We start from the raw sequence: 14,601 nt of genomic DNA, 5'->3' as shown, positions 1-14,601 counted from the left end.
TACTTTTTAATTATATAATAATTTCTTTCCTTATGAAGAGGCACGAACCTAGTCTATTTTGTTACCAGTGGTGTCCCCAGTACCCCAGAGTCTTGTTCTTAATTGATGCTCAATGAATAAATGAATGCAATAATTTCCAGTGACTTATGACTACTGATTGTGTTATAGTTTTTTATGCCCAAGCCTTGGTAAACTGGGAGTTTCCTGACAGCAGAGACCATGTGTGATTCATCTGTCTTCTAAAATGCCTGGTATGGTACCTGTCACCAGATAGGCCCTCAGTAAATTCACACTGAGCACTTTGGGGACCCACAGAAAGATGTTAGAAAGTCCTCGTAGTCTCGACCCTGCCTCTGTGACTCTGCTGACAGTTCAGTCATCTCTCCAGGCCACAGCTGTGTGAAGATGCAAGAGCCTGTACCCCATCTTCTAGCAAGTGTGTTCCTGCTTAGAGTCCTGCCTTCTGATGTCCACAGTGATTGAATGTGCGCTTCTTGGACTCCAACTGTTTACTGTGCCCCCATCTTAGCCCCTAAGCCAAGCACAAATCCAACCCATTTTCTAGGAGAACACCCACCCCAGAGTAGCAAAACACAAGCCACCTGGAAAACTCGCACACCTATCCTGCAACCATTAGTATTTTGAAGTTCATTCTGGTTTCTGTATGTGTGTTACATTACAATTAGAATCACGATATGTATACTGTTCATGGTTCTCTTCCTTCCAGCCAACTCAATGGAGTGTAGTTTATTGGTTAAGCCCACAAGCCCCTAAAGACTGATTTCCTGGATTTGAATCCCGGCTCTGTTATATGATCTTGGGCAATTCAGCAAATTGCTCTGTACCTCATTTTCCCAGACTGTAAAATGAGAATAATAATATTAAGGATTAGATAAATAAATGTCTTTACATTAAGACATTTAAAGCACTCGTGACAATATCTGATGTTGCTAACTTCATAGCATTTCCTGTGTTGCTACATAATCTTCATAATGATCATTTTTAATGGCTGCAAAATATTCTACTAAGTATCTACACCAGATTATTTACTTAACCATTACTCCTTTGTTAGATGTTTAGATTCTTTCCAGTCATTCTGTATTATAAATAAACAGTCATAAATATCCAGTATACACATTTTGGATTTTTCCATACATAGATTCCCAGAAGTAGAAGTATGAGGTGAAAGGGCAAAAACGTTGTATGCCTTTGGTCTATACTGGGAAATAGTTTTCCAAAAAAGATTGTAGTGCTTTTTGAAATGCAAAGTATGCTGGATCTGTTTACTTTTCACTGTTCCCTCACTAACCCTAGATAACATCAATATTTTAGTTTGTGCAAATTTAACAAGCCATAAATGGTCCCACTTTAATTTCCTTTTATTTCTTTTCCCATCGTGGAGGCTCGACATTGCTAATTGTGGTCACTTTATTGTGAACTCTATATCAGTCAGAGTCAATACCAGTTGCTTTAACAGAGAAAACTTAATAAAAAGAATTGTTAATTATGTATTAAAGAATTAAAAAGCCAAAAAGAAACACTAAGGATCTGCTACCACACCTGAGGCTGAGGGAACAAAGGAAAGAGGGGGTGGCAGTTGGCTGGTGTTAGTGTCACTGAGGAGCATGCTATGAAGCTAGTTCTCTACATAATAGATGAGCTGCAAACTGCACTCAACTGCTGCTTCAGGAACAAACTGCTACTGTGGAGCTGAAGAGCCAAGGCTGTGGGGTTGCCAAATTTAGCAAAACCAAAATGCAGGACACCCCATTAAATTTCAATGTTGAATAAAAAACATTTTTTTAGAATATTTATGCTAATATCACATAGGATATACTTATTCTAAAAATAATGTTACATATCTAAAATTCAGATTTTACTAAGTGTTCTACATTTTACCTGGTAATCCTATAAGACCGGGGAGATGCTGGAAAAAAAGAAAAAAAAAATCATCCTTTCCCCTCATCTAGTCTTTGTCTCCCTCTAGCACCCCTTATTGGCAAAGCCCAGCATAGAGCCAATTAGCAAAGCTGTAAAGTGTTTTGCAAACAAAGCAGTGTAAAGAAGGGTGGATTTGAAGCTGAGAAAAAATTCCCCAATAATTGGCACAGTCCACCCTTTTGGCTAGTCAGCATTCAGACACACTGTTCCACATGTGTAATTCCACATAACAAAAACAACTAACAAAATGCCTAGCAAAATGCAACTATCTTTCCAACAAATGAAGATATTCTCATCTTCTCCCCAAAATGGGGAAAGGCAAAGTCTCAACAGTCCTTTTACTCACCTCTGGAAGATAGTCACATTGTCCATCCCTGGACAGGATTAACTACTCATGAAAATCAGTCACAGTCACATTTGAAAATTATGATACCTAAAGACTAACATTCAGAATTAACCTCCAATAAACTTATACAAGACAATGAGAAGGAGAAGGAAGAAGAAATTAGCTAATGTATGCCATTATATATTGTCAAATAATAATCAAGGAAGAAAATATGGATAGCTGCTACATTCCTTGTTTCTGTAACCAGTCGTGAGACCACAGTTGATATTTATATTAATAGCTTTCTTCCTTAACCTCTCATTCCATGTTTTCTTGTCCTCAGACAGAACAACACCTGGCCAGGATTCTTTATCCAGTATGGTGGCCAAAACCTTCATTCTGAAGACTCTGAATCCTCAGTGGTCCTGACTGACTCTCCTTAGTTGCAATAGTATTCATTAATATTTACTATTGGACATGGAAGTACTAAGACACACCCCAGAAGATCCCTCAGGCTTCAGAAATAGTCCTCCCTGTCCCTGGTGTCCCTGGGATATCTAAATGAATCACCATAGCGACAAAAGTAACCCTCTTCTTTGCCCACTGATTTAGTGGCAAAAGAGCCTCAGCTGGCCAGGTAGCACTCTCAACTACCAATTCAATAGAACCATGTTGTGAATCCTAATGAAAGTGTTTTTCTCTTGGGAACTAAGACCTCCAATTGAGAAGAGTACAAAGTGGAAGAGACAGGAAGCAAAAATTCTGCAAATGGGTTATTAGGTGAAATGGTGAGAGGAGCTACTCCCACTTCTACCTGTTGATTTCCAGACCCATTATTCTGACTGTGGGAGAAAGGGCACAATGTACTATTTGCTAAGTCAAGTCAGATATTGCATCCTGTTAGATAGAAGCTCATCACCTCTGTAGGGTGTTGCCTCAACTCAAATCTTAAGTTAGTCTCCCATAGGCCACTCTACTGATCTGTTAGGCCAGCTGCTCCTGAGTGGTTGAGTACATGTTAAGACCAGTGAATTTCATGGGCCTGGGCCTATTGCTTCACTTCTTTTACTGTGAAATGAATTCCTTGATTAGAAGCCTTGTTGTCTGAAATGTATCAGGATGATGAATAGGCATTCCAAGCATCCACAGATGATGGTGTTGGTCAAAGCTTTATTCTAAGCAACCACAGATGATGGTGCTAGCTGAAGCTTTATAGTCAAGGATAGAAACCATATCCAGAATATGTATCTACTACCATGAGGACAGATCTCTTTCCTGTCCATGATGGAAGGAATCCAATGTAATCATCCTGCCACCAGGTGGATGGTCTCCCCAGGGAATGGTACCCCATTGCCAGGTTAGTTATTTGGCAGTAGCACTAATAGGTCAGCCTTGATGAGAGAAAGTTCATTCATAGCTTCCATCCTTGCCCCCATGGCCATTTTTGTATGTAAGCCCACTGCGGAAACCTTGGGTGGCTGGAGACAAACGCTGTCTGACATACACAGGTCATGCCATTTTGTCCACCTGATTATTGAGAGCTTATTCTCATTATGTCCATTGGTGATCTTTATATAGGGCACAAACATCTTCACACTGTGTAACCTATTCAAGAGATCCATTCACCCACCCCTTTCCCAGACCTCCTCAACACCAATCTTACTATTTTGTTCTTTCCAAGTCTCTGACCATCTAGCTAAACCATTAGCAACTGTCCATGAATCAGTGTAAATCTAGCCATCTCCTGGACCAAACTGAACAATGAAATTTACCACTTGAAGTCACATCCACTATCCTTCACCACTACTTTTTAGGCCTACCTTTCACTGGGGCTGTGAAGCTGCAACTGTGCACTTCTAGTTGGTGCCAGCACATCATTCAGAACAATTTTTAAACCAAGCCCAAGTTTCTTTCTCCTTGGTCAGCTGGCTTTAAGGAATTTTCAGTGAGACCTTAGATGTGAATTAACGGAAAAGAAGTCATGCATCAGTGCTCAAACGAGTCTGAGTCACCTATTCATGCAACTTACTTGTCCCTCCAGACATACTCGAGCCATCTGATGATGGTCTGCTAGCAGGCACACCTAACCTTCTGATTCGGTGGATCAGATGGGCAGCTCAGGCCACATGATCATTTAATGTCTCCTGGTCAGGTTGTGTTTTTAAAAGTTTTTTATCCATTTATCCCTTAAACAAATCAACACTTCTTTTTTGCTTCCATTATATTACATTTATCCTTGTCCTTTTATTTATGAATGATGGTGGTAGCAGCACCTTACTATCTGATCCTCTCTCTCAGGGTCAAGTTACAGATAAAGAGCTGTTTCTCAAAAGAAAAATAGTTATCTGTGTGAGAGAGCGTGGATTTGCACCAAAACTTGCATGTCCATAGGGTATAAGGGCTAAGGAACGTTGCTTGTTCCTCTGCAAGTCCTAGGCATGGGGAAGTCTGCCAAGGGTTTTCTCCTGGGGCTGGGGTCCAGTGACCAGAGGTTGATTTCTGTCCGCTCTGTTGCAGGCACAGCCTCTGTGGCTGTGGCAGGAATCCTGGCTGCTCTGCGAATCACCAAGAACAAGCTCTCCAATCATGTGTTTGTTTTCCAAGGTGCAGGTGAGGTAGGTGCCATCGGGGATCTCTACTGTTGTTCCAGGGGTAGAATAAGAATGGGTGGGAGTGCATCAAGGAGGGGAGGTGTCCTGGGGTTCTGAGAGGAGGAAGCAGCACAGGAGTGTTGTCATCATTGCAGCTACCTAAGCCTCCACATTGGAGTGTCTCAAGGCAAGGATTTAACTGGGCCTCCTGGGAGTTGCAGTGGTGGGGGAAAGATGAGGGGCTCATTTCAGGGAGACATCTGATAAGGGCTGAACAGCTGTTTGCCTGTGTCTGAACATCTGCCTTATGGTATCTCCCAGGCAGCCATGGGCATCGCCCACCTCCTTGTTATGGCCCTAGAGAAAGAAGGTGTACCAAAGGCAGAGGCCACAAGGAAGATCTGGATGGTGGACTCCAAGGGGCTCATTGTCAAGGTACTGTCAGGCTGGAGACGTGGAGGTATCTTGACACCTACACCTTCCAGGAACTGGACTAGAAGAGGTCTCCAGGGGACAAACTGCTCAGACAGAAGAGAGAGCAAAAGGAGGGCAATGGCCTAAACTCCAAAGCAAAAGACTCATCCCAAAGTATCCTAATTTCTCTTGTCCAGAAGTTTTGCAAATGTGTGCAAGAGTGTGTGTGTCCTCCTTCCAGCCTTATCCCCTACCATTTCCTGCCTTGCACTAACCTCCAGCCACATTAAATCATAGTTCGCCAAAAGTAACATACTCTCTCTCTTCCACATCTTTGCACATTTTGTTCTTCTGCTTGAAATACTCTTTTCCCTTTTGCCACATGCCAACTCTTAATCCTCAACCCTTTCCCAGTTTCCTCCTCATATCCTGAGTTCAAATGTTACCTCCTCCAAGAAGCTCATTTCCTGCATCTGTGCTCACATAGGCTTCCCACCCCCCCATACATTGCACTTACCACATTGTAGGGCAGTTGGCCCTTACTTGTCTGTCTCCCCACTGGACTACAGTCTTGATGTCAATGCCTGGCCCATGACAAGTGCATAATTAACGTGTAAGGTATGAGTGAAAGGATGAACGAGAGAGAAACAGTCCAGCTTCTGACTAGCATGTGGTGAGGGACACAATTGGATGACCTCTTCCTTAGGGCTTCACTCAGAGCTCCATGCTTTAACTTCAAGAATCCCACTAACATAGAATGTCAGCGAGAGATAAAAACAATGGGAGAGATGGGAACAGGGGAAATACCTGGGGCCATCAACCTAGAATAGTAGAGACCCTTAGCTGAAACTGACCTTCCTATTGTTCCATACTGCTGGAAGGAACGTAGGCCTAGAGATTCCTCCTCCCTCCACTCCACGTCATTCCAGAGCATATTCTGGTCTCAGGTATAGGTTACCAGAGGCTGCCACTCTTCCTTCTCACACCTTTCAATATCATTTTGCTCGCCCCATCAAGCACACCCCTACCCAAGGGGCTCTCAGAGCTGACATCTTTACTCTGGTTCTCATGAGGTCAGCTAACCCAAAGGAGTGATTAGAAACATCTGTACCTATTTACCAACACTCATGCGAGCCTGTCACCCACCAACTTCTATTTAAAGAAATGGAAGGAGTCTGGAGCTGGCTGGGCATAGCCAGCCATGCTAAGCCTTTCCTGGAGCTTAGCTTAATATTATTCACAGGGAGTTTATGGCTCTTTTAAGTACATTCACATTAGCTCCCTGACCCAGGGTGGCTCTGGCTCTCATCCCTCAACTGGGCCTGGGTACTGAACACCTTGGGGTCAAGGGTCTTTGGCATTTCCTGAGAGCCTTTGTGTCCTGGCCCAGGAAGCCATGACCCCAGTTCAAATAAATTCTTTGTGGATTCTCCATATATGGTTTAGGTTAAAGAAACACACACACACACACACACCCCTAAAAACATGTAGGTTCCACTTTAGGTTTTATGAGGAAATCTGATCAAGAGAACAGGCCCCAAGCCTTCTGACAGCTCAGACCAAAGCATGGGGCTCAGTGGAGAATGGTCTCGAAGTTTCTAAATGTGTCCATACCCCCTGCCCAGCAGGCCCTCACCACCACAGCTGCTTTGTGTTTCTTCTTTTCCTACAGGGGAGGAGCCACCTGAACCATGAGAAGGAGATGTTTGCCCAAGACCATCCTGAAGTAAACTCCCTGGAGGAGGTGGTGAGGCTGGTGAAGCCCACGGCCATCATAGGTATGAGGAGGGAGTTGACTCTCCAGCCCTGCTAACCCTCTTGACTTGCAGATGGAGAGACTGAGGCTCAGCCAGGAGGCATAAGTAACCCAAGGAGACACAGCTGTTTCCCCCATCCCGTGTCCAATTCAATGCCACAATCTTACTGAGTGACTACTGTATAAAAACCATATAACTAAGATCCCAGAGTCAGGGCTTAGTGATGCAGAATCATACAGCACAATGGAAAAGCTCAGGGTTGGTCTCTCTAACCAGGATGAGATGAGCACTCCTCCCCCAAGGCAGGGACCCTGGCATCTCTCCCTGTACTGGGGGCACAGCCCGCTCTCAATGGCAACGCCCAGGAATGACTTCACAGGTGCACCTTAACTGGCAGGGACCAGAAGTGGACCAATGGTCGCTTAGAGATGGACAGGAGATCTCAGGCAGCTCAAGAAGGAAGACCCTTTTCCCTTATGCTCCCTCCATCCCTATGGAGCTGCTATCCCCAAGACTACTGAGTCTTTCATGGTGTGCCTGGCTCCCCCACCCCAGGAGAGGAATTGGTTGTTTATAAAGAGTAGGCATCCCCACTACCCACCTTTTCCCTGTAGGTGTTGCTGCCATCGCAGGAGCCTTCACGGAGCAGATTCTGAGGGACATGGCCTCCTTCCACGAGCGCCCTATCATCTTTGCCCTGAGCAACCCCACCAGCAAGGCCGAGTGCACGGCTGAGAAGTGCTACCGGGTCACCGAGGTCAGCGGGGAGTCCTTCCTTCCCCCGGCTGAGAGGACATAGTAACAACGAGTAACCCTATGAGGGCAAAAAAAATCCCCCCACATCACTGATGAGCAAACTGAGGTTCAGAAAGATGAAGTAACTTGCCCAAGGTCGCAGAGCTAATAAGGAGCAGAGCTGGCCCTCAAACCCAGGTCTGACTCCAAAGCCCAAGCTCTTACCATTACGCTATACTGTTCAAGGTTCCTCCTAAATAACATAGAGCTCTGACCAGAACCCAGAACCTGAGGCACTTGTAGACTCTGGGCCACTTCCACACCTGTCATGTCCTGGGCTGGCCTTCCCAGGAGATGACAGGTTAAAAGGTATCATGAACCCCGTCACCTTTCAGCTTTTTCTTGGCCACCAGGTAACTCAGGTGGAGGCTGAGCTTTCTGTTCAAATGAACAAATGTGCTTTAAGTACCTGCCATGTTCTCAGCACAATGCTGGGCATTTGGGAGAGGATGAAGAAAGGTTCAACATTTGGGAATAAGAACAGGCCACCATTACTTCCCCAAACCACTCTCCAAGCTCCATCTGTGGTTTTCTTCCTGCCTCCAGGGCCGAGGGATTTTTGCAAGTGGAAGTCCTTTTAAGAGCGTAACTCTGGAAGATGGCAAGACCTTCATTCCCGGACAGGGAAACAATGCTTACGTGTTTCCTGGGGTGGCACTGGGAGTCATCGCCGGGGGGATCCGGCACATCCCAGATGAGATCTTCCTCCTAACCGCAGAGGTATCACTGTCCCTGCTCCCTCAAATGCTTCCCATAAAACCTGTGGGTTGACACTTGGTCCCCTGCCCAATCTCTAAAGATTCTTCCTCTCTTGTCTTTTCTACCCACCTGCCCCTCAACCCTGGCAGTGGATGCCAGAGTGTGCTTGAACCTCAGGCATCTCTCAAGATCACCTTGAGACTTGACCTCTTCAATCATACACAGGGCTTTGGAGGGGGTTAGGGACTAGTCAGTGGGAGGGGGTGTGGGCAGGAGGCTCTGGTAGTGAGGGGACATACCTCCTGCTGCTCCCTGCCTCCCAGCAGTGCCATCTAGTTGCCTAGACAAAGGAGATACCAACAAAGCCACCTGAAACTGGGGCTTGTGGACCATGACAGGCGATAGATTTTTTAAGCCACAGGCCTTGGTCAAATCACAGGGGTAACTGGCGGTAGTAAGCCCCACTAGTACAGCTTTCTGTAATGGGTGGGGTTGCATGCCTGGTTTTGCCTACTCTGAGTACCCAGATCTTGAGCCCCCATATAGGGGTGTTAGAGATGTACCTGTTCCAGTATCTGACTAGAAAAGCTCCCAGAAGGGTTTTTCACTGACACAATGAAAATCATGACAGAATTCATTAAGAATGGCAGCCCATGTTCATAATAATGGTTATTTATAACAGTGACAGTGGCTGACATTATCAAGTAGTTTCTAAGTGCCAGGCACTTGGCATTTATCATCACTCTGAGGAAACCAAGGCATACAAATGTCTCTGTTGAGAGAAGTTAATCAAAGCTATATACAAATGTTAAATGTATTTATACGCAACAAGCTCTAAAGGCTCTCCTGTGACTTCTAACATACTTCTGCGTTTCGTCCTCACCGTGGCACCGGAGAGAGCCTGAAACCAACCAGCCATGGGTACGGCTTCCACACAGCCCTGTCTGGATCCACTCCTATGAGGCCCATAGGGAACAACTACCTCATGCACCAGGCCCCTTCTTACTATGTCTGGTCTTTGAGCCCTGGCTCTGCAAGGCAGTGCAAATAATATCTCCTGAAGGCTTTTTAGCTGGACCCCAGCCCTGCACACACTAGTTATGACTTTGTGCCGCAGTTTTCTGTTCCTCTTCTCTGAGTATTCTGTGTTTGGATTTCTTCTCGCTGCTCTAATGGGTGTTCTTGTCCTGCGGCTATGGGCAGAGCTGTTTGAAACCCCCATTGGATGGGAAGAGTCATTTCCTGCTTGAAGTCAGCCTGAAAGCAAATTCCCCTATTGTGCAGAAACACAGTTGCTAGAGCCCTTCCTATATAATCCCATGAGACAGCGACACACCCACCACTCCCAGTGCTGTGAGACAATTCGACTCCATCATTTCGTAGACAGTGTCCACCAATTACACAGCAACTTCTCCTGGATCTACTTATTAAGTACCTGCTGTGAGCAAGACAAGCCCGCTCTCCTATAGGAGCTGATAGTCTGGTCTTCAAAGGCCTAACAAGTTATATTTCTGAAAAAGGTGTTTTAATTAAGATAATTTAAGTTGAATTTGATTTTTCTATGGAATGTTAATATAGGCTTTAAGAAGATTTACATGCACGACCTCATTTTATCTTAACAACTCCGTAAAATAGGTATAGTGTTTATTCCTATGTTATAGACAAGGAAAGTGAGTCACAGAGAGTTTAGGTCACTTACCTAAAGTCACTTGGTTTGTTTGTGACAGTGCCAGGATGGCCTCAGGCAACTTGACTACATGCTGCAGCAGAGTGTGACCAGTGCCCAACATCTTAGAAGTGACCACACTTGCCATGAAGTATCTCTTCACAAGATAAGCTTCCTAGATGCAGATCTAGCCATGGAACACCTAGTTCTCTCTAAGCAATCCATCTGCTATACCTCCACAAGGAGAATCCTTCAGAACACACAATAGACCAGGTTTCTCTTCTAAATTCAGAGCTTTGTATGTCTCCTTGGTGCCTACAGGACAACATCCAAACTCCTTCCCATGGTTTCCATGCAAGGTGCTTTATCACGGGGTCTTTCTTTCCTCTCCAGCCTCACTTTTAGCCTCTCCCTACCATCAGCCTAGCCAATGTGCTATTTTCAATCTCAAGTCCATGCTCTCTCTTGCTCTCTCTCACCTCCAAGCATTTGTATGTGCTATTCCCTCTCCCCTTTTCAAGTAATTCATACTTTGCCTTTGGGTATCAGCCTACGACACTTCAGGAAGCCTTTCCTGTTCATGGCAGACAGGGCCCTGCTTTCCTCTATGCCTGTGTGTCCGTTCTCATTGCACTCACCTTCTGTGTTATAATTGTTATAATTGTTTGTTAATTGTGCAGTGACACCAGTCTCCATAAGGGAAAAGACTATGGCTGCTTCTCCATAGAACCCTTAACCATATGGATCCTTAACACCTAGCGCAGAACCAAGCTTATTGTAGAGCTCGGTAAATGTTTGACTGAATGAATGGAAAAGAGAGATGGGAGTGTGAGAAGGAGGCAGCGGACGGGGAGGCCCACTTCCCTAATGTCCACAAACTCTGAGACAAGACCAATTCCTTCGCCTCGTCACTTCTGGGACACACAGTTCTCAGAGAGCACCAGTGATGTCTCCCAAATTTAAATTTGACACCAGAAAATTGGGTAGGAGTAGATTCAAAGCGACCATATTAAAGAGGCTGATCTGCACAGCTGAGCACCAGCACCTGAGGCTGGAGGACGAGCCTTACAAAGGATAAGGCTTGACCCTCAGAGGCAGACTCTCAACTTGGGAGGGAAGCTGTGGGAGGTTCTGCTCCCAGGATGATGTGCTTAGGGCATTTATTCAGATAAGGCATAAGACACATTCACTTGCTGGAGGAGACGTCTTCCTCAGATTGGGACCAGGACTGGAAGGGAAAGCTCAAGGAGCCCTGAACACAAAGACATAACATTGCCTAGATAGGCACATAGGATGGTAGGTACCAAGCATGTGAGAGGAGACTGGGACCCAGGAAGTGAGGGACCCAGGGATCTCTGTGCAACAAGGCTGAACCAGCCAAGAAGAGATCACATAGCCTTTGCTTTGCAGGTCACGAGTTTATTCATCTTGGCTTTAGTCATTTTCCTTTAGAATTCAGAGCCCCTCATATTGTTTTTAAGTCTCAGCTAGTCTCAGCTAGTTGAGACTCAGCTAATATAGAAAGGATGTGTCCTTGCTTAAGCCCAAGCCTTAAGCTCTCCTGGGCCTATGTGGTGGCAGAGTCGACAGTGCGAACTGCAGCGTTTGACCAACTATGCTGGGGCAGGATGAGTCTCTGGGGTTGGGCTTGTTCTGGGAAGGCAGAAACTCAGCTTATTTCTCTTGGTTCTCTCCCTCTTCCCAGCAAATTGCCCAGGAGGTCTCCGAGCAGCATCTGTCCCAGGGGAGACTGTACCCACCACTCAGCACCATCCGAGACGTGTCTCTGAGAATTGCCATCAAAGTAAGGGGCAGCCTTCCTGGGTAGTATGGGTAGTGAGGCTCAACCACTTTCTCTGTCTGTGACTTTAGGAGGTCTAAGGAGATGGCAGCAGTGCAGACATCCTTGGGCTGCACTGCATGAAACCCAGGTGCTGTGTGACACACTCCTGCCCACCTAAAGCTTGAGCCCCATCCTCTAATCCCACCCAGGCCAGTTCTGGGAAAGCTCCTGGATTTCCCCTCAAATGCCAAGCAGAAAGGTCATCAAAGTCCATGGTCTTGCAGACCAGAATGTGGGTGCAATTTTTAAAAAATGAATCATAAGTACCAATTTATAAGAAAGGTCAGCTTGCATAGCATCATGAGAAGAGCTCAGGCTTTGGGGTCCCAGCTCTGCCAGTCAGCAGCAGTGTAACCTTGGCCTAATCACTTCATTTCCCTGAGCCTCAGTTTCCTCCTTTTCCAAAAGGCCAGTAATTCCTCTCTACCAGAGTTCTGGAGATTAAAAGAGAACACTTCACACACAATGCCTACCTGAATAGAGTAGATCTCATTCCTCCCCTTTCTCTCAGAATGGGCTGGGCATAGGATGATCAGGTTCATGTAATATTTCAGACTATGAGATTATACAGAGATGATACATTTCCAAGTAATCAGAATATGGTGCAATAAAGACTGGCTCAACATTGATAATTGTTGAAGCTGGATAATGAGTACATGAGGGCTTATCATACTATTATTTCTATTAGTGTATATGTTTTACATTTCCTATAGTAATTTTTAAAAATAATTTCAGAAAATGCCTTGTACATCAGTATGCACTCCCTATGAGTTGTCCAGTGCAGGATCCAGAATCAGGCCTCAAGACTAACAGTCCAGCTCTTGGCCCAGCTTCACCCTGTCCAGTTCCTTTCTTCCTGGAATATTTAGATTCACACTCATCTGAAGCCAAATCTAATACCCAGAAAACAGTGTCCAGACTGTTTGTCCAATTCAACTCATATTCAAGGGGGCAAAAAAATACCAGGTACTGGACACTTTTGCCTGTTATCTAATTTTATTCTCACACCACCCTAGAGAAAGGTCTCATAACCCCCACTTTACAGAGGAGGAAACTGAGGCTCAGCAAGGATAATGTCACCTCTGAGGATCCACAGGCAGTTGGGGGCAGGCAGAATTTAGGCTGGGGCCTCTTGACCCTGGCCTAGTATTTACTCCACTTTGCCACAGCTGCCTATCTAGGCATAAAGCTTAAAATCCTTCCTACCCAGTGGTTTCATGGGCCACGCTTGTGAGAGGAGCAAGTCTTGCTCCTCAAGGTGTATTCCACTTCCCCAGGCTCCCAAGCAAGGGTCTTTAGGCAGGTTTCCTGTTAGATCCAGTTCCTCAGCCAAACGTTTTTCCCTAGGTCCTTGACTACGCGTACAAACACAACCTGGCTTCCTACTACCCAGAGCCCAAGGACAAGGAGGCTTTTGTAAGATCCCTGGTCTACACTCCAGACTATGACTCCTTTACGCTGGACAGCTACACTTGGCCCAAGAAAGCCATGAATGTTCAGACGGTCTGATGCAGTCTCAGAGGCTGGTATGGGGCTGGATGAAGCCCAAAGTTACACGCACAACATAAATGGGTTCCAAATGGCCATCCTTGTTGCTGTGTTTTTTCCTTTGAACTTTCTAATGTGAGAGGAGATGCCAAGGCATACAGCCTTGAATGACAGCCTTGTCCCTGAAGGCCCTGGGAGTTCACTTTTCTATAACCCTCCTCTGAGTCCCTTCCCAAGCATTTCTTCATCCATTAATTGCAACTATTGGCTCAGCCTTGTGTCAAATACAGAATCCTGCCTAGAATCCAAACTTCACAGAGTTTAGGGTCTAGTAGAGATAATTGAAAACGATTCATTTTACAATAAGGGAGAAAGTGGTAAGCCCATGAATGAAGGGCAGATAAAAATTGAGGGCACTCAGAGAAGGGAGAGGATACTTCCTATGAGAACATAAGTCTTTAAGGGAAGCAGTGTTTGCACTGAGTCCCTAGAGTGAAGGATGGATGGAAGTCATGGGGAGATGAGGAATGTGAGCATCACCACTAGCCAGAAAGCGTAGTCCACCCATCAGGGAATTTGGTCCTGCCAGAAGAATACACACCCTTCAAGACTCAGCAGGGTGTGAAGGCTGAGTGGCTGGAGGCAGCTTACTAATTAGTCAGGAATGGTCACTGCCCTATGGGTTGTTGAGTACTAGACATGCTTTTTTGGTTTTTACTAAAAGGAAAACCAGAGAAGTGTGGGTGGGGAGGGTCAGACTGCCAAGGAGTGAGGAGGAAGAGAGGCAGTGAGGGAAAGAACACCGTGGGGAGTTCTAAGGGAGACCTGATTTCATTTTCCTAGCTCTGGAACACACTCTGCCTTCCATCCTTCACTCTCTGAAGTAATTGAGCAACCCAGAGCCACTTTCTTATAGAGGTGACATCAGTCTGTCCTGGGTGTTTCGTAGACCAAGATCAGTGCTCGCCTTCACCTCTCTCATGTCCAGCAGAGCCCACACCATAGGGGGTGAGAGTGGGGAAAGAGCTTCCAGTCCCCTCCTATCAGAGACTCTGCTAAGATCCTAAGACCTGTTGGCATGA

At 45.6% G+C, this 14,601-nt stretch overlaps 1 protein-coding gene across 1 annotated transcript in view; it reads left to right on the top strand.

Annotated features, from left to right (window-relative positions):
• Window positions 1–13,706, top strand: part of ME3 (malic enzyme 3, NADP(+)-dependent, mitochondrial) — a 204,984-nt gene extending 191,278 nt beyond the window's left edge. Inside the window, exons 9-15 of the mRNA XM_012641853.1 lie at window positions 4,784–4,881; window positions 5,179–5,292; window positions 6,944–7,049; window positions 7,643–7,785; window positions 8,370–8,543; window positions 11,894–11,992; window positions 13,379–13,706. Coding sequence (XP_012497307.1) covers window positions 4,784–4,881; window positions 5,179–5,292; window positions 6,944–7,049; window positions 7,643–7,785; window positions 8,370–8,543; window positions 11,894–11,992; window positions 13,379–13,540 — 896 coding nt within the window. The 3' untranslated portion in view covers window positions 13,541–13,706. The remainder of the gene's footprint in view (window positions 1–4,783; window positions 4,882–5,178; window positions 5,293–6,943; window positions 7,050–7,642; window positions 7,786–8,369; window positions 8,544–11,893; window positions 11,993–13,378) is intronic.
• Window positions 13,707–14,601: the final 895 nt, after the last annotated feature.

The sequence above is a fragment of the Propithecus coquereli genome, unplaced genomic scaffold (genome assembly GCF_000956105.1).
Source record: "Propithecus coquereli isolate 6110/MARCELLA unplaced genomic scaffold, Pcoq_1.0 Scaffold170, whole genome shotgun sequence".
Lineage (NCBI taxonomy): Eukaryota > Metazoa > Chordata > Mammalia > Primates > Indriidae > Propithecus > Propithecus coquereli.
Note: the sequence above shows the minus strand (reverse complement) of the source record. Positions and strands in the feature narration are given on the sequence as shown.